This window comes from Salmo salar, chromosome ssa03 (genome assembly GCF_905237065.1).
Source record: "Salmo salar chromosome ssa03, Ssal_v3.1, whole genome shotgun sequence".
Taxonomy (NCBI): Eukaryota; Metazoa; Chordata; class Actinopteri; order Salmoniformes; family Salmonidae; genus Salmo; species Salmo salar.
In genome coordinates this window covers 86,832,216-86,853,072 of record NC_059444.1, presented here as the reverse complement: position 1 = coordinate 86,853,072, position 20,857 = coordinate 86,832,216, and the positions used below count along the sequence as shown (strand labels likewise).

At 38.2% G+C, this 20,857-nt stretch overlaps 1 protein-coding gene across 5 annotated transcripts; it reads right to left on the bottom strand.

Annotated features, from left to right (window-relative positions):
- Positions 1-7,303: 7,303 nt before the first annotated feature.
- Positions 7,304-20,857, bottom strand: LOC106606433 (cell surface A33 antigen). Of its 5 annotated transcripts, XM_045715686.1 has the most exons (9): positions 20,555-20,852; positions 19,731-20,039; positions 19,138-19,449; positions 14,212-14,250; positions 12,199-12,342; positions 12,039-12,094; positions 9,263-9,346; positions 8,840-8,923; positions 7,304-8,587 (listed from the first exon to the last, which is right to left on the bottom strand). In XM_045715686.1, the coding sequence occupies exons 1-9, from the start codon at positions 20,601-20,603 to the stop codon at positions 8,465-8,467; spliced, it is 1,200 nt and encodes a 399-aa protein (XP_045571642.1). In that variant the 5' UTR covers positions 20,604-20,852; the 3' UTR covers positions 7,304-8,464. The 5 variants fall into 5 exon arrangements, with proteins under 5 accessions (XP_045571642.1, XP_045571644.1, XP_014058105.1 ...); XM_045715688.1 differs by lacking the exon at positions 19,138-19,449 and having other exon boundaries at positions 20,555-20,857; XM_014202630.2 differs by lacking the exon at positions 9,263-9,346.

Genomic DNA, 20,857 nt, shown 5'->3' with positions numbered 1-20,857 from the left:
TTTAAAATCAATTTTCATGCTATTTTTCTCGTAAAATAGCGATAATATTCCAACCGGGCGACGTTGTATTCATTCAAAAGCTGAAAGAAAAAAATGGAGAATTCACATGAACGCGCATCTCCAGTGTCACTGCTCACAGCATGACCACTCACAAAATCTCCTGCTGTTTTTCGCCCAGAGATTGGAGAGACGTCATAACACTTTCTGGCGCCTTCTGAGAGCCAATGGAAGCCTTAGAAAATGTCACGTTACAGAAGAGATGCTGTATTTTCGATAGAGATGCCACAGAAGGAGAACAAATTGTCAGACAGGGCACTTCCTGTATGGAATCTTCTCAGGTTTTGGCCTGCCATATGAGTTCTGTTATATGCATATTCTCGTTTCTGGGCAAGAGTAGTAACCAGTTTAAATCGGGTACATTTTTTATCCGGCCGTGCAAATACTGCTCCCTAGCCCCAACAGGTTAATGACTGCTTTTTTCCTTTGAAAGGGGTCTGTTTGAATAGACTAAAATGAACAGCTTTGTGTGAGTTAAAAAAACATGGCATGCTAGTTCCATCCTGGTGGTGCAGTGGAATAATTCCATGGATTGAGAACAGAGCATGTGAGCGGAGCTGGAGCGAAGCTGGAGCGAAGCTGGAGCGGAACTAGAGCGTTCTCAAATCTGACTGAAGCGCGGAGCAAGTTGCCCAATGGCTGTAGCGTCGGGCCTTCTCGCCCCCTCCAATTTTGCTCCATTACCACTCCAGTAACACTCACTTCACAAGCTTAGGGCATGCCCGGCCCAGCATGCATTTATAGGCTATTTGTGTGCTGCTATAGCCCCTTGCTTTAGCTACTGTCATGGAGTTCGCAAATATTTTCATAACGAAACTGATAAAACACAAAGGTGTGAAATCAAGGTGACTTACAAAGATTAGGAGGACCAAGAGCAAGAGAGGGAGTGTGGTGATGTAGTGTCCCAACTAAATAATCATTGTGAAATCTGAAAAGACATCCCGAAAGCATGATGGTGTACTACGTGCACATTCTAACAGAAAGGAACGTGGTGGGTAGCTAGCTAGGTGTGTCATTATAGCAAAGTATTTAAAAACTAAAAATAACTATGATCACTAGTCACTTTAATATGCCACTTTAATAATGTTTACATATCTTGCATTACTCATCCCATGTGTATATACTGTATTTTTATACCATCTATTGCTTCTTGTCTATGCCGCTCAGTCATCGCTCATCCATATATTTATATGTATCTATTCTTATTCCATCCCTTTACTTAGATTTGTGTGTATTAGGTATTTGTTGAGGAATTGTTAGATTACTTGTTAGATATTACTGCACTGTCAGAACTAGAAGCACAAGCATTTCACTACACTCGCAATAACATCTGCTAACCATGTGTATGTGACCAATAAAATTTGATTTGATTTGAATGGCTGACAATGGCTGTTGATATGTAACACAACATAGCATGCTTGCTAGCTTGTTAGCACCAACATCAGGGCGAGGCTAGCTTGGCTAGGTGAGTTACCACTATAATAGTATCTCAGCCAGTCAGAGAAGTAGGGTAAAGTTGCTCAAGCTCTGCTCGCCCTGACCAAAAGTTATGCCTCCAGTGTAGCAGGTAAAAAATGGACTTATTTTGCAGCACCCCTACTTGAATTTTTTGCAGTTTGGTTGTTTTCAGTAAAAAAAAATCCCCTGCCTATTGGGACAACCACAGAGCAGGCTCCACTTGCCCGGCTGCCATAAATGCCATAAATTGTCCATTGTTCACTTAAACAATAGGGATGAACCAGAAAGATCAGCTTTAGGCTACGCCTACTGGAATTCCTCACTGTTTTTTTCACCAATCACCTGTTGGCAACTTTAGAGCCTCACTTGACCCAGTGTCAGGCTATGGGTAACTGGTGCATGGAATCAGGCGCAGGAGAGCAGAGATGAGTGTACAATGTAATTTATTCCACGAACAGCACCAGTATAAAACAAATACTAAAGGTGCGTGAACTACCGGTCACTCGTAAATAACGGGCGTAATAACGAACCCGGCAAACAATACCAGCCAACAAGTTACGACCTGAACATTTTATACAAACACGCACACAAACATGGGGGAAACAGAGGGTTAAATAATGAACATGTAATTGGGGAATAGAAACCAGGTGTATAGAAAACAAAGACAAAACAAATTAAAAATGGATCGGTGATGGCTAGAAAGCCGGTGACGTCGACCGCCGAACGCCGCCCGAACAAGGAGAGGGACCGACTTCGGCGGAAGTCGTGACACCCAGGCAATGGGGTAACTCTTAAAGTCCCTGGTACAACTACATTGTACATACAAAAGTATGGGGACACCCCTTCAAATTTGTGGATTGGGCTATTTCAGCCACACTCGTTGCTAACAGGTGTATAAAATCAAGCACACAGCCATGCAATCTCCTTAGCCAAACATTGGTAGTGGAATGGCCTTACTGAAGAGCCTTCTTTAATCCAAAATGTATTAAATCAATAAGTAGTGATGACATAGGCTAGACTGTGTTATACAACTGTTATACACCAGAGGTCTGTCTGTAATAAAGCACTGCTCTGCTTTCTTGACATCACTATCAACAAAACAAGTCCTACAAGCCCTAGTTTTGTCGCACATGGACTACTGCCCAGTCGTATGGTCAAGTGCCACAAAGAGGGACATTGGCAACTTACAACTGGCCCAGTACAGAGCAAAAGTACATGGAGAGCTAGCATTAATAATATGCATGTCAATCTCTCCTGCCTAAAGTGGAGGAGAGATTGACTTCCTCACTGCTTGTTTTTGTGAGAGGTATTGACGTGTTGAATATACCGAGCTGTCTGTTTAAATTACTAGCACACAGCTCAGACATCCATGCATACCCCACAAAACATGCCACTAGAGGTCTCTTCACAGTCCCCATAGCTAGAACAGACTATGGGAAATGCACAGTACTACATAGAGCCATGGCTACATGGAACTCTATTTCACATCAAGTAACTCAAGCGAGCAGTAAAATCAGATTTAAAAAGCAGATAAAACAACACCTCACGGCACAACCCGGACTGTGAGGACACACACGCACACATTGTAAATTGTAGTAATGTAGTATTATGCATTTTATATTGTACATGTATAATATTAGAGTAATGATGTAATAATGTCTTGTATGATATATTGTTTTATTTATGATGTAGGCTGTTGTTTTGTTGTGATGTAATTGTTTTATTTATGATGTAGGCTGTTGTTTTGTTGTGATGTAATTGTTTTATTTATGATGTAGGCTGTTGTTTTGTTGTGATGTAATTGTTTTATTTATGATGTAGGCTGTTGTTTTGTTGTGATGTAATTGTTTTATTTATGATGTAGGCTGTTGTTTTGTTGTGATGTAATTGTTTTATTTATGATGTAGGCTGTTGTTTTGTTGTGATGTAATTGTTTTATTTATGATGTAGGCTGTTGTTTTGTTGTGATGTAATTGTTTTATTTATGATGTAGGCTGTTATTTTGTTGTGATGTAATTGTTTTATGTATGATGTAGGCTGTTATTTTGTTGTGATGTAATTGTTTTATGTATGATGTAGGCTGTTGTTTTGTTGTGATGTAATTGTTTTATTTATGATGTAGGCTGTTGTTTTGTTGTGATGTAATTGTTTTATGTATGATGTAGGCTGTTATTTTGTTGTGATGTAATTGTTTTATGTATGATGTAGGCTGTTGTTTGTTGTGATGTGAATTTATTATTCCTGTTTGGAACCCAGTAAGAGGAGCTGATAAATACTACAAATACAAAATACTTTTGCCAAAGTGATACACTCCTATTAATTTAAAATAAAATAAAATGTTATTCGTCACATGCGCTGAATACAACGGTGTTGACTTTACCATGAAATGCTTGCTCATGAACCCTTCCCAACAATGCAGAGTAAAAAACAATATTATTAAAATAGTAACACAAAAGGAATAGTACCAGATCAATGTGCAGAGGTACGAGTTATTTGAGTTAGATATGTACATAAAGGCAGTGTAAAGTGACTAGGCATCAGGATAGATAATAATAAGGTATTTGAGGTAGATATGTACATGAAGGCAGGGTAAAGTGACTAGGCATCAGGATAGATAATAATAAAGTATTTGAGGTAGATATGTACATGAAGGCAGGGTAAAGTGACGAGGCATCAGGATAGATAATAATAAGGTATTTGAGGTAGATATGTACATGAAGGCAGGGTAAAGTGACTAGACATCAGGATAGATAATAATAAGGTATTTGAGGTAGATATGTACATTAAGGCAGGGTAAAGTGACTAGGCATCAGGATAGATAATAATAAGGTATTTGAGGTAGATATGTACATGAAGGCAGGGTAAAGTGACTAGACATCAGGATAGATAATAATAAGGTATTTGAGGTAGATATGTACATAAAGGCAGGGTAAAGTGACTATCTCTTAGAAACAAATATTGCAACCATGACTTAAAAAGAACTGATGTTGGCACAAGATGGATGGACAGTTGGAGCATAACTAACACAGTTACAGTTAACTAAAATGTACACTTAATCCAGTATAAACTAATGTATAGAATTTATTATGCAAGAGACAAATTCTACAGCACAACAGCAGGGGGTCATGTCCTAAGTGTAAAACTAATAATGACTCAATAAACCATGCTTTCAGAACCAATAGAACTAACAGGGCTGAGCTTGCTTTATGCATGGTTGCATCATGTTGGTCTATAGTGCCTTCAGAAACTATTCAGACCCCTTGACTTTTTCCACTTTATGTTAGGTTATAGCCTTATTCTAAAATTGATTAAAACAACATTTTTGTTATCAATCTACACACAATACCCCATAATGACAAAGCAAAAACAGGTTTTAAGAAATGTTAGCTAATTTATAAAAAATATAAAACAGAAATATCACATTTACACAAGTATTCAGACCCTTTACTCAGTACTTTGTTGAAGCACCTTTGACAGCAATTACAGCCTCAAGTCTTCTTGGGTATGACACTACAAACTAGGGACACTGGTATTTGGGGAGTTTCTTCCTTTCTTCTCTGCAGATCCTCTCAACCTCTGTCAGGTTGGATGGGGAGCGTCGCTGCACAGCTATTTTCAGGTCCCTCCAGAGATGTTCAATCGGGTTCAAGTCCGGGCTCTGGCTGGGCCACTCTCGGACATTCAGAGACTTGTCCCGAAGCCACTCCTGCATTGTCTTGGCTGTGTGCTTAGGGTCCTTGTCCTGTTGGAAGGTGAACCTTCGTCCCAGTCTGAGGTCCTGAGTGCTCTGGAGCAGGTTTTCGTCAAGCATCTCTCTGTACATTGCTTCGTTCATCTTTCCCTCGATCCTGACTAGTCTCCCAGTCCCTTCCTGCTGAAAAACCTCCCCACAACATGATGCTGCCATGCTTCACCGTAGGGATGGTGCCAGGTTTCCTCCAGCCGTGACGCTTGGCGTTCAGGCCAAAGGTTTCAATCTTGGTTTCATCAGACCAGAGAATATTATTTCTCAAGGTTTGACAGTCTTTTGATGCCTTTTGGCAAACTCAAAGCAGGCTATCATGTGCCTTTTACTGAGGAGTGGCTTCCATCTGGCCACTCTAACATAAAGGCCTGATTGTGGAGTGCTGCAGAGATGGTTGTCTTTCTGGAATGTTCTCCCATCTAGAGGAACTCTGGAGCTCTGTCAGAGTGACCCTCCGGTTCTTGGTCACCTCCCTGACCAAGGCCCTCCTCCCCCGATTGCTCAGTTTGGCCAGGCGGCCAGCTCTATGAAGAGTCTTGATGGTTCCAAACTTCTTTCATTCAAGAAGGATGGAGGCCACTGTGTACTTGGTACACTGCAATGCTGCAGAAATGTTTTGATACCCTTCCCCAGATCTGTGCCTCGACACAATCCTGTCTCGGAGTTCTGTGGACAATTCCTTTGACCTCATGGCTTGGTTTTTGTTCTGACATGCACTGTCAACTGTGTGACCTTATATAGCCAGGTGTGTGCCTTTCTACATTTTTATTTGTAATTTTTTTTATTTCACCTTTATTTAACCAGGTAGGCAAGTTGAGAACAAGTTCTCATTTACAATTGCGACCTGGCCAAGATAAAGCATAGCAGTTCGACATACAACAACACAGAATTACACATGGAGTAAAACAAACATACAGTCAATAATACAGTAGAAAAATAAGTCTATATACAAATGAGCAAATGAGGTGAGATAAGGGAGGTAAAGGCAAAAAAGGCCATGGTGGCAAAGTAAAAACAATATAGCAAGTAAAACACTGGAATGGTAGATTTGCAGTGGAAGAAAGTGCAAAGTAGAAATAGAAATAATGGAGTGCAAAGGAGCAAAATAAATAAATAAATACATTAGGGGAAGAGGTAGTTGTATGGGCTAAATTATAGATGGGCTATGTACAGGTGCAGTGATCTGTGAGCTGCTCTGACAGCTGGTGCTTAAAGCTAGTGAGGGAGATAAGCGTTTCCAGTTTCCGAGATTTTTGTAGTTCGTTCCAGTCATTGGCAGCACCATTTACCAGTTGTGCACTCATTCTCAGAGAGTCGTTTTTGCAGTGGTGTAAAGTACTTAAGTAAAAATGCTTTAAAATACTACTTAAGTCATTTTTTGGGGTATCTGTACTTTACTTTACCAGTTATATTACTTCACTACATTCCTAAAGAAAATAATGTATTTTTTAGTCCATACATTTTTCCTGATACCCAAAACTACGTGTTTACATTTTAATGCTTAGCAAGACATGAAAATGGTCCAATTCACGCACTTATTAAGAGAACATCCCTGGTCATCTACTGCGTCTGATCTGGTGGACTCACTAAACACAGATGCTTTGTTTGTAAATGATGTCTGAGTGTTGGGGTGTGCCCCTAGCTATTCATAAGGTAATACAATTGTGCCGTCTGGTTTGCTTAATATAAGGAATTGGAAGTTATTTATACTTTTACTTTGATTACTAAGTATATATTAGCAATTACATTTACTTTTGATACTTTAGTATATTTAAAACCACATACTTTTAGACTTTTACTCAAGTAGTATTTTACTGGGTGACTTTCACTTTTACTTGAGTCATTTTCTATTTAGGTATCTTTACTTTTACTCAAGTATGACAATTGAGTACTCTTTCCACCACTGCGTTTCTGTTTGTTTGGGGATGTCTGTAGACATGGCAGGAGTCACAGAAGAGTTTTAAAATTGCCTTTTGTCCGCAGAGCGGCGTTTCTAGTTTTGCCTACTTCTCTAGTGAGTGTTGATCGACACTGGAAGCAATATTTAGATGTTGACCCATCATTTATTTTCTTTATTGTGTATAAAATATAGATTTGCGTTATTCATTTATTTGTCAGATTAGATAAAATTACAGAAGTCTGGATCTCGGTGTCCTCATATGTATACTGAACAAAAATAGAAATGCAATATGCAACAATTTCAAACATTTTACTGAGTTACAGTTCATATAAGGAAATCAGTCAATTGAAATAAATCAATTAGGCCCTAATTTATGGATTTCACATGACTGGGCAGAGGTACAGCCATGGGTGGGCCTGGGATAGAAATAAGCTTTTTGTGTGTATGGAACATTTCTGTGATCTTTTATTTCAGCTCATGAAACATACTGTAGGACCAACACTTTACATGTTGCGTATATATCTTTGTTCAGTGTATTTACAGTTATGATTGGAGAATCTGACTTTGTCAAATGACAAAGAAAAGGACACACTTAAACATGTCATTCCCTGTTAGTTGTGCACTTCAGAAGTGTATGCTTCAGTTGATGACCTTGTTAGACTGCTTTCCCTCTTCAGGAAGTCCACAATATGTGATTTGTCCATTACACGAAAGAGGAAGTACTGTAGCTAACTAACAGGTTTTGACAACATGTTGAGGTTGTTTTCACAACTTCGAGAATGATGAAATGCTCAGTGTATACCAGTTACTTGACAGAAAAATAAGAAGTATAGTGTATAAATTAAGATGGATGATAGCAACCTCTTGCAATACTGATTGTGAAATCTTTTTTTTTTGTTGCTTTGACACATCAAACCACATTTTCCCTTTTCTCAAACGTATGAAATCATCCGTCTCTATTTCAAAAAGTTTACAGATTTAAAAATAAATGCACAACAACGATATAAAAAGAGAACTGGCTGAACTTTAAGCCATATAAGTTGCTTTGATTGTCTCAGCTACACAAAAACAAAATGGTATCTTATTGCTTCACCAATCATCTTGCCTATATCTCTGGGACTTTATTATTTTGGTTGTAGGTTAACATCTGATCTCCTGTGATAACCACTCAACATGTCTTAGTAGAGAGTGAAATATATTTATCGTCATGTGTGCCAGATCAAACCTCTTGATACTGGGCCCAATATGAGATCTCTCTGCAGGAAAAGGCTGTGAGATGGCTGTAGGCCTATTGTACAGTGGCTCTAGGAGAACGTGCCTGTCTTGATAGTGGCGTACTCTGTTTCTCCACCTCTCTCCAGACTCACTACTGCGTTCCTTTTTCCTTTCATGTGGACGATGGTGGAGTATGTCACTGAGGGATCCTCCTGTAGAGAGGGACAGTAAGAGACACAGGCACTGCTGCTGATATCTATAGGGATGCACAGATTCACACTCATTTACACTGTAGATAATGTTTATACTAACAAACACACCCCCTCTCTTTCACTCACTCACACACACACACACACACACACACACACACACACACACACACACACACACACACACACACACACACACACACACACACACACACACACACACACACACACACACACACACAGTACTTCTCTTACTGGAGCACTGAGGGGTGTTGTTGTCTCCTCTTGGTTGTTGTTTCTGGGTTCTTGAACCGTATCATACATTACAGAGGGATCATCCTAGAGAGGAGAGATACAATGAGACACCACAGGTGGCTGGTGGCACCTTAATTGGGGAGGATGGGATCATAGTAATGGCTGGATTGGAATCAATGGAATGGTATTGAACCCGTTTTCTATGTGTTTGGTGCCATTCCATTTTCTCCATTCAAGCCGTTGTTATGAGCCGTCTTCCTCTCAGCAGCCTCCTGTTTGAGACGAAACAGTGACATCCACAGCACAGAAATAGCACAATGATCGAGACGTTATCTTTCTTGAGACCCTAATTTGGCCACTGAATTTGACATGACTTGATCCAGTAACAGTCTTTAAGACACACACAAACACACTGTCTCTTACTGGTGCACTGAGCGGTATTGTTATCTTGTCGCCTAAACCAGTGTTTCTGTCTGCAATCATGGCACACATTGCAGAGGACTCATCCTAGGAGACAGAAAATAAGACACACCTACAGTAACCTTGTCCCATTAACCATATAATACCACAATGATAAGTGGGATGTGAAAAGTGGAGTAATAAAGCCTCTCTTGAAAAAGCCAAACCTTGACACAGAAAATATAAAAAACTATCGGCCTATATCGAATCTCCTATTCCTCTCTAAATTTTTGAAAAAGCTGTTACGCAGCAACTCACTACCTTCCTGAAGACAAACAAAGTATACGAAATGCTTCAGTCTGGTTTTAGCCCCATCATAGCATTGAGACTGCACTTGTGAAGGTGGAAAATGACCTTTTAATGGCATCAGACCGAGGCTCTGCATCTGTCTTTGTGCTCCTAGACCTTAGTGCTGCTTTTGACACCATCGATCACCACATTCTTTTGGAGAGATTGGAAACCCAAATTGGTCTACACGGACAAGTTCTGGCCTGGTTTAGATCTTATCTGTCGGAAAGATATTAGTTTGTCTCTGTGGATGGTTTGTCTTCTGACAAATCAACTGTAAATTTCGGTGTTCCTCAAGGTTCCGTTTTAGGACCACCATTGTTTTCACTATATATTTTACCTCTTGGTGATGTCATTTGGAAACATAATGTTAACTTTCACTGCTATGCGGATGACACACAGCTGTACATTTCGATGAAACATGGTGAAGCCCAAAAATTGCCCTCCCTGGAAGCCTGTGTTTCAGACATAAGGAAGTGGATGGCTGCAAATGTTCTACTTTTAAACTTGGACAAAACAGAGACGCTTGTTCTAGGTCCCAAGAAACAAAGAGATCTTCTGTTGAATCTGACAATTAATCTTGATGGTTGTACAGTCGTCTCAAATAAAACTGTGAAGGACCTTGGCGTTACTCTGGACCCTGATCTCTCTTTTGACGAATATATCAAGACTGTTTCAAGGACAGCTTTTTTCCATCTACGTAACATTGCAAAAGTCAGAAGCTTAATGCAGAAAAAATGAATATATGCTTTTGTTACTTCTAGGTTAGACTACTGCAATGCTCTACTTTCCGGCTACCCGGATAAAGCACTAAATAAACTTCAGTTAGTGTTAAACACGGCTGCTAGAATCTTGACTAGAACCCCAAAATGTGATCATATTACTCCAGTGCTAGCCTCTCTACACTGGCTTCCTGTTAAGGCAAGGGCTGATTTCAAGGTTTTACTGCTAACCTACAAAGCATTACATGGGCTTGCTCCTACCTATCTTTCCGATTTGGTCCTGCCGTACATACCTACATGTACGCTACGTTCACAAGACGCACGCCTCCTTACTGTCCCTAGAATTTCTAAGCAAACAGCTGGAGGCAGGGCTTTCTCCTATAGAGCTCCATTTTTATGGAATGGTCTGCCTACCCATGTGAGAGACGCAGACTCGGTCTCAACCTTTAAGTCTTTGCTGAAGACTCATCTCTTCAGTAGGTCCTATGACTGAGTGTAGTCTGGCCCAGGAGTGTGAAGCTGAATGGAAAGGCACTGGAGCAACAAACCACCCTTGCTGTCTCTGCCTGACCGTTTCCCCTCTCTCCACTGGGATTCTCTGCCTCTAACCCTATTACAGGGGCTGAGTCACTGGCTTACTGGTGCTCTTCCATGCCGTCCCTAGGAGGGGTGCGTCACTTGAGTGGGTTGAGCCAGTGACGTGATCTTCCTGTCTGGGTTGGTGCCCCCCCTTGGGTTGTGTCGTGGCGGAGATCTTTGTGGGCTATACTCTGCCTTGTCTCAGGATGGTAAGTTGGTGGTTGAAGATATCCCTCTAGTGGTGTGGGGGCTGTGCTTTGGCAAAGTGGGTGTGGTTATATCCTGCCTGTTTGGCCCTGTCTGGGGGTATCGTCGGATTGGGCCACAGTGTCTCCTGACCTCTCCTGTCTCAGCCTCCAGTATTTATGCTGCAGTAGTTTATGTGTCGGGGGCCTGGGTCAGTCTGTTATGTCTGGAGTATTTCTCCTGTCTTATCCAGTGTCCTGTGTGAATTTAAGTATGCTCTTTCTAATTCTTTCTTTCTTTTTTTCTTTCTTTCTTTCTCTCTCTAGGAGGACCTGAGCCCTAGGACCATGCCTCAGGACTACCTGGCCTGATGACTCCTTGCTGTCGCCAGTCCACCTGGCCGTGCTGCTGCTCCAGTTTCAACTGTTCTGCCTGCGGCTATGGAACCCTGACCTGTTCACCGGATGTGCTACCTGTCCCAGACCTGCTGTTTTCAACTCTCTAGAGACAGCAGGAGCGGTGGAGATACTCTGAATGATCGGCTATGAAAAGCCAATTGACATTTACTCCTGAGGTGCTGACCTGTTGCACCCTCGACAACCACTGTGAGTATTATTAGTTGACCCTGCTGGTCATCTATGAACATCTGAACATCTTGACCATGTTCTGTTATAATCTCCACCTGGCACAGCCTTAAGAGGACTGGCCACCCCTCATAGCCTGGTTCCTCTCTAGGTTTCTTCCTAGTTTCTGGCCTTTCTATGGAGTTTTTCCTAGCCACCGTGCATCTACACCTGCATTGCTTGCTGTTTGTGTTTTTAGGCTGCGTTACTGTACAGCACTTTGTGACATCAGCTGATGTAATAAGGGCTTTATAAACACATTTGATTGATTGATTGATTGTTCTATCTATCTTCCTTTCCCATCACTCTCAATGTGATAGAGATTCTGAATGATTTATTTACCTTTTTCTCTCCTTCTGTTTTGCCCCCACTACTTTTCTCCTCCGTGTTTTTCTTTCCTGGGGATTAATAACAGAGTTTAATACACAAAACAAATAATTTCCACATTCCACTGAAGTCATTGCTTTTCTGAGTGGTTGCAATTATGGAATACATACTGTACCTTTGTTTCTCTTGTATATGTACAAAGCCACTCCAGCGATGATCAGTATGACTGGTAAAACAGCCAGTAAGATGTATTGGATTGTATTGTTTTGTTGAGGGGAAGCAGATGGATCTTCTCCTGAAGTCCCCAATGTGTCTGCCCCTAAAGGACATGACAGTGTTCTGTCAATCTAGAGTGTAACAGATACCATGGGCTCCAAAATTACTGGCACCCCGACTAGCAATGCACAAACAATACTTAAAAAAATATAAACAATATAATTATAGAGATAAACTCAAAATACCAACATGTGAGAAATACTGTACTTTATTAATGTTTCAATGGAACCAACCAAAATCATGCAATTATTTAATACAAAATAAATTTTACCAAAATCAAGGTTTCATAATTATTGGTACTCCTCATTCAGTACTTAGTGCAACCACCTCTGGCAAGGATAAAAGCATGGAGTCTTTTCCTGTAATGTTTGACAAGGTTAAGGAACACATTTGGAGGGATTTTGGACCATTCCTCTATGCAGATCCTTTCAAGATCCTTCACAATCTTGGGTTTGCGCTTATCAACTGCCCTCTTCCACTCAGCCCACAGGTTTTCGATTGGATTGAGGTCCGGCGACTGAGATGGCTATGGCAGAACATTGATTTTGTTGTCACAGAACCATTTCTGTGTGGATCTTGAGGTATGTTTTGGGTCATTGTCTTGTTGGAAAGTCCACCTACGGCCAAGTCCCAGCCTTTTGGCAGAGGCAACCAGATTGTCAGCAAAAATTGCCTGATACTTGGTGGAAATCATTATGCCATCATTCTTAACCAGTGCCCCTGGACCTCTGGAATTAAGTCAGCCCCAAAACATCACTGACTCCCCTCCATATTTCACCGTGGGTATGAGGTTCCTCTCCTTGTATGCATCTATGTTTCGATATCAAACATGCCGATGCTGTATCTGACCAAAACGTTCAATTTTGGTCTCATCTGACCAGAGCACCTTGTTTCGGTCATAATTTAAATGACGTTTGGTAAACTCCAAGCGCTTGCGTCTGTGTCTTGGGGTCAGAAAGGGCTTTCTTCTGGAAACCCTTCCAAAGAGCCTGTGGTTGTGGAGGTGGCGTCTGATGGTGCTTTTTTAAACCTGGTGACCCCAAGACGCCACCAAGGCCTGCAATTCTTTCACAGTGATTCTTGGGGATTTTGTTGCTTCTCTCACCATCCTCCTCTCTATCTTGGGGGGCAAAATGCCCTCTATCCATGAGGTTTTCAACTGTTCCATATCTTTTGAATGTTTTAATAATTGTCCTGACAGTGCTCAGTGGTATATTCAATCGTTTGTGGATCTTCTTGTAGCCATTACCAGATTTATGACGGTCTACGACCATCTGTCTCTTTTGAACTGCCAGTTCTTTTGTTTTCTTCATGGTGTTGGATGACAGCGGGATATTGCATGTGTGTTACCTCATTTTTATACCCTAGTGAAACAGGAAGTGGTGTAATGGCTCAATATAGTTCCTTAAGACTTAGATAAACTTAAATATGTGGAATTTTATTTGTGGTTTAATTTTGGTAGATGTTATTTACAATAATCTTTAATGGTGCCATTAATTGTGAAACGTTGATTTGGAGGACATTGATTTTTAATTAAATCAAAAAATTATTTTGGTTGGTTCCTTTGAAACATTAATAAAGTACAGTATTTCTCACATGTTGGTATTTTGATTTTATCTCTATAATTATATTGTTTATATTTGTTTAAGCATAGTTTGTGCATTGCCAGTCAGGGGTGCCAGTAATTTTGGAGCCCACTGTAGCTTGGCTGTGTGCAAAAGAGAACTCTTCCAGTACAGTCCAATACAAGAGATTATGGGGTCAGCTTGACTACTGATTTTTGTTCAAAGTTCTGTAAATGTACTGGCCCTTTGATGGGAATATGGGTTATATAAACAGAAACATACATATAAACGATTTCATTTTAATATTATTTTTATGGAGAACAATTTCATAACAAACATTCACTGACCTTTAGGTGACGTTGTTGGTATTAGGAATGTTGTGCTGTCTAGTCAATTCGGTTGAGTTAATGGTGTGCGTTTGGTGGTAGTGGTTGTGAGGGGTTGGTATTTCCGTAACAGACAAGAGGAACATTAGCCAGAGCAAAAGCACATTACAAATCTATATTATGTACCTAAATCTAATGAGTAGAACAGTTGGTGAAATGTGTTATCAATTTCACTCAACTCAGTCTGTCAGGTCAGGTAATCTACGTACTGCAGTGCTGTTGGCCTGGAAGGGCCCTCGTTTTACAGTATGTTGTTACAATATCTACAGTATGCTGTTACAATATCTACAGTATGTTGTTACAATATCTACAGTATGCTGTTACAATATCTACAGTATGCTGTTACAATATCTACAGTATGCTATTACAATATCTACAGTATGCTGTTACAATATTTACAGTATGTTTTTACAATATCTACAGTATGCTGTTACAATATCTACAGTATGCTGTTACAATATCTACAGTATGCTGTTACAATATCTACAGTATGCTGTTACAATATCTACAGTATGTTGTTACAATATCTACAGTATGTTGTTACAATATCTACAGTATGTTGTTACAATATTTTGTTACAATATCTACAGTATGTTACAATATTTACAGTATGTTACAATATCTACAGTATGTTACAATATTTACAGTATTTTACAATATCTACAGTATGTTGTATACAATATCTACAGTATGCTGTTACAATATTTACAGTATGCTGTTACAATATCTACAGTATGCTGTTACAATATCTACAGTATGCTATTACAATATCTACAGTATGCTGTTACAATATTTACAGTATGTATTTACAATATCTACACTATGCTGTTACAATATCTACAGTATGCTGTTACAATATCTACAGTATGTTGTTACAATATCTACAGTATGTTGTTTCAATATCTACAGTATGTTGTTACAATATCTACAGTATGTTGTATACAATATCTCCAGTATGCTGTTACAATATTTACAGTATGCTGTTACAATATCTACAGTATGCTGTTACAATATCTACAGTATGTTGTATACAATATCTAGAGTATGCTGTTACAATATCTACAGTATGCTGTTACAATATCTACAGTATGCTGTTACAATATCTACATTTTGTTGTATACAATATCTACAGTATGCTGTTACAATATCTACAGTATGCTATTACAATATCTACAGTATGTTGTTACAATATTTTGTTACAATATCTACAGTATGTTACAATATTTACAGTATGTTACAATATCTACAGTATGTTACAATATTTACAGTATGTTACAATATCTACAGTATGTTGTTACAATATCTACAGTATGTTGTTACAATATTTTGTTACAATATCTACAGTATGTTACAATATTTACAGTATGTTACAATATCTACAGTATGTTACAATATTTACAGTATGTTACAATATCTACAGTATGTTGTATACAATATCTACAGTATGTTGTTACAATATCTACAGTATGTTGTATACAATATCTACAGTATGCTGTCACAATATTTACATTATGCTGTTACAATATCTACAGTATGCTGTTACAATATCTACAGTATGCTGTTACAATATTTACAGTATGCTGTTACAATATCTACAGTATGCTGTTACAATATATACAGTATGCTGTTACAATATATACAGTATGCTATTACAATATCTACAGTATGCTGTTACAATATTTACAGTATGTTTTTACAATATCTACAGTATGCTGTTACAATATCTACAGTGTTGCTGTTACAATATCTACAGTATGTTGTTACAATATCTACAGTATGTTGTTTCAATATCTACAGTATGTTGTTACAATATCTACAGTATGCTGTTACAATATCTACAGTATGCTGTTACAATATCTCCAGTATGCTGTTACAATATCTACAGTATGCTGTTACAATATCTACAGTATGCTGTTACAATATCTACAGTATGTTGTATACAATATCTACAGTATGTTGTTACAATATCTACAGTATGCTGTTACAATATCTACAGTATGCTGTTACAATATCTACAGTATGTTGTTACAATATCTACAGTATGTTGTTACAATATTTTGTTACAATATCTACAGTATGTTACAATATTTACAGTATGTTACAATATCTACAGTATGTTACAATATTTACAGTATGTTACAATATCTACAGTATGTTGTATACAATATCTACAGTATGTTGTTACAATATCTACAGTATGTTGTATACAATATCTACAGTATGCTGTTACAATATTTACAGTATGCTGTTACAATATCTACAGTATGCTGTTACAATATCTCCAGTATGCTGTTACAATATTTACAGTGTGCTGTTACAATATCTACAGTATGCTGTTACAATATCTACAGTATGTTGTATACAATATCTACAGTATGCTGTTACAATATCTACAGTATGCTGTTACAATATCTACAGTATGCTGTTACAATATCTACAGTATGTTGTATACAATATCTACAGTATGCTGTTACAATATCTACAGTATGCTGTTACAATATCTACAGTATGCTGTTACAATATCTACAGTATGTTGCTACAATATCTACAGTATATTGTTACAATATCTACAGTATGTTGTTACAATATTTGTTACAATATCTACAGTATGTTACAATATTTACAGTATGTTACAATATCTACAGTATGTTACAATATTTACAGTATGTTACAATATCTACAGTATGTTGTATACAATATCTACAGTATGTTGTTACAATATCTACAGTATGTTGTATACAATATCTACAGTATGCTGTTACAATATTTACAGTATGCTGTTACAATATCTACAGTATGCTGTTACAATATCTCCAGTATGCTGTTACAATATTTACAGTATGCTGTTACAATATCTACAGTATGCTGTTACAATATCTACAGTATGTTGTATACAATATCTACAGTATGCTGTTACAATATTTACAGTATGCTGTTACAATATTTACAGTATGCTGTTACAATATCTACAGTATGTTGTTACAATATCTACAGTATGCTGTTCCAATATCTACAGTATGCTGTTACAATATTTACAGTATGCTGTTACAATATCTACAGTATGTTGTATACAATATCTACAGTATGCTGTTACAATATTTACAGTATGCTGTTACAATATCTACAGTATGCTGTATACAATATCTACAGTATGCTGTTACAATATCTACAGTATGCTGTTACAATATTTACAGTATGCTGTTACAATATTTACAGTATGTTGTTACAATATCTACATTATGCTGTTACAATATCTACAGTATGCTGTTACAATATCTACAGTATTTTGTTACAATATTTACAGTATGCTGTTACAATATCTACACTATGTTACAATATTTACAGTTTGCTGTTACAATATCTACAGTATGCTGTTACAATATCTACAGTATGCTGTTACAATATCTACAGTATGTTGTATACAATATCTACAGTATGTTGTTACTATATCTACAGTATGTTGTATACAATATCTACAGTATGCTGTTACAATATTTACAGTATGCTGTTACAATATCTACAGTATGCTGTTACAATATCTCCAGTATGCTGTTACAATATTTACAGTATGCTGTTACAATATCTACAGTATGTTGTATACAATATCTACAGTATGCTGTTACAATATCTACAGTATGTTGTATACAATATCTACAGTATGTTGTATACAATATCTACAGTATGCTGTTACAATATTTACAGTATGCTGTTACAATATTTACAGTATGCTGTTACAATATCTACAGTATGTTGTTACAATATCTACAGTATGCTGTTCCAATATCTACAGTATGCTGTTACAATATTTACAGTATGCTGTTACAATATCTACAGTATGTTGTATACAATATCTACAGTATGCTGTTACAATATTTACAGTATGCTGTTACAATATCTACAGTATGCTGTATACAATATCTACAGTATGCTGTTACAATATCTACAGTATGCTGTTACAATATTTACAGTATGCTGTTACAATATTTACAGTATGTTGTTACAATATCTACATTATGCTGTTACAATATCTACAGTATGCTGTTACAATATCTACAGTATGTTGTATACAATATTTACAGTATGCTGTTACAATATCTACACTATGTTACAATATTTACAGTTTGCTGTTACAATATCTACAGTATGCTGTTACAATATCTACAGTATGCTGTTACAATATCTACAGTATGTTGTATACAATATCTACAGTATGTTGTTACAATATCTACAGTATGTTGTTACAATATCTACACTATGTTACAATATTTACAGTATGCTGTTACAATATCTACAGATGATTTCCAAAAGTGAGTAGATAATATCAATAGTGGTGTTGAAAAATTATTGAAGTGATTAATCAGAATTGTCTGTCTTACTTTGAATATCAATTTTGATGTCTGTCACTTGAGTCTCACTGATTCCACACCTGTACCACCCCTGATCGTCCTCAGTGACGTGTGAGAGGCTGAGAGAGAGGTTCCTAGGAGAGGTGTTATTAAACATCTCCACTCTGCCTCTGTAGAGATCACTCTGGGTTGATATTATCTCAGGTGGGAGGTGGGTAGCCTGGGTGACCAGTGAGATATAGCTACGGGTGGGTGCTGCTATGGTGACCAGTGAGCTGAGATAAGGCGGGGCTTTACCTAGCAGAGACTTGTAGGTGACCTGGAGCCAGTGGGTTTGGCGACGAGTATGAAGCGATGGCCAGCCAACGAGAGCGTTATTGGATACTTATTTTTCTAATTACAGAAAATGGTAGATCTCTACAACTACTACCATACACACCTAACCATATCATTCATTTTTTATCCATTTTGCATTTTAAGTTTCCTGTTTTACTTTCTATATATACAGCGATGTAAGCTTGATATTAGCTGCATCTCTTACCTTTAACAGTGAGTTTGATGTCACTGTATTTTTCACGGCTGATTTGGCACCTGTACCACCCCTGATCGTCCTCAGTGACGTGTGAGAGGCGGAGCGAGAGGTTCCCTGGAGCGGTGTTATTAAAGATATTCACTCTGCCTTTGTAGAGATCACTCTGGGTTGGTATTCTCTCAGGTGTCTGGTGATCCCTGAGTTTAGTCCATGTGAAGCTGGGAGGTTTAGCCTGGGTTTTACTACAGGAGCAGGGCAGGAGAACAGACTGGCCTGGGGATCCATTGACCACCCTTGATCGAGGGTCTGACAGAGTGCAGCCTGTTGAAACACAAAGCAATGTGTTATTGGATACTTCTTTTTCTGATTACAGAAAATCATAGCTCTCTACAACTACTACCATAAACACTTAACAAACAATTACAACAAACATTACAAACAATACTACTGCTACCTGTCTTAAACCTAATCATTTGAAATGGCTGATATATTTTAACATGGGCCATATCATTAATTGTGTATAGATTGTTTTATTTAAGTGTGTTTCCTGTTTTACTTTCTATACAGAGTGATGTAAGCCTGATATTAGCAGCGTCTCTTACCTTTAACAGTGAGTTTGATGTCTCTGTATGCATGACTGATTCCACACCTGTACCACCCAACATCGTCCTCTGTGACGTGTGAGAGGAGGACAGAGAGGTTCCCAGGAGAGTTGTTATTAAACATCTTCACTCTGTCCCTGTAGAGAGAATCCTGTGAGGGCTTGGTTAATATCTCATGCTGCTGATTGAGTCTAGTCCATGTGACGCTGGGAGGTTTAGCCTGGGGTTCAGTACATGAACAGGTCAGGAGAACAGACTGGCCTGAGTAGACAGTGATCTCATCATAGTTAGTGACTGACAGAGTGCAGCCTGTTGAAACACAAAACAACATTCGGCAGAATGTTTTTAATGTCATTGCAGGATTACAGAGCTCCATTAACAATACACATCAAATATGACATCTGTATGGATAGTAACTATCAACAGATTACTTTGCGTCATTTTACATTTTGCTCGTACTTTAAACAGCAATCCACTTAAGTTGACTTTGGAACATCGACAGGTCTGAGATTTCATCAGCATTTTATTTATTTAAAATCGATGCTATAAAACATTGTTATTAAACCATACAACCAAGAAACCCATTTAAATCTGTATTGGAAAAAAAAAATCAACCAGCAACATTTTCTGTGTTTCCTGTTTACTGAAGCAGACTGTATGTATTTTTAATCTGCAAGATATTCTGATAACTTTCTATTTCTCAACACATGCCAGATGTTGTTTGAATACATTTATCTGACACTTTTACTTATGCAGGGTAGGTAGGAGGTTTTCTTTGCTATAAATATTACATAGTCTACATGTTAGGATATTGTAGGACTCACCTGCAGTGCTATGAAGGAAAGAGCTGATCAGACACACAGAGATCCACATGGTGACTGTCCACTAATGTTGAGCGATATGATGGGAACCAAGATAGAAACTGTTTGTTCAGTGTTTGTTATGCTTAAAGGTTTGCAGCTGTTTTTATCTTAATGTCAAATCATTTCTGGGTAACAAGTAAGTACAAATCTGGCGTCTGAAGTGGCCACACAGCATTTACAGCGATGCAGCCTCCACAGAAGTCAGGGCATTCATACTTCTTGCTTCACGGAGCAGAGCTGTTGTGAAGGAAGTTGTCAAGGACC

Excerpts from the sequence above, each read along its gene's own strand:
- LOC106606433 (XM_045715686.1), bottom strand. The coding sequence starts at position 20,603 with ATGTGGATCTCTGTGTGTCTGATCAGCTCTTTCCTTCATAGCACTGCA. Across the intron at positions 20,040-20,554 it reads TTTCCTTCATAGCACTGCAG|GCTGCACTCTGTCAGTCACT; the intron begins GTGAGTCCTACA and ends GTGTTTCAACAG. Across the intron at positions 19,450-19,730 it reads CATCAAACTCACTGTTAAAG|GCTGCACTCTGTCAGACCCT; the intron begins GTAAGAGACGCT and ends GTGTTTCAACAG.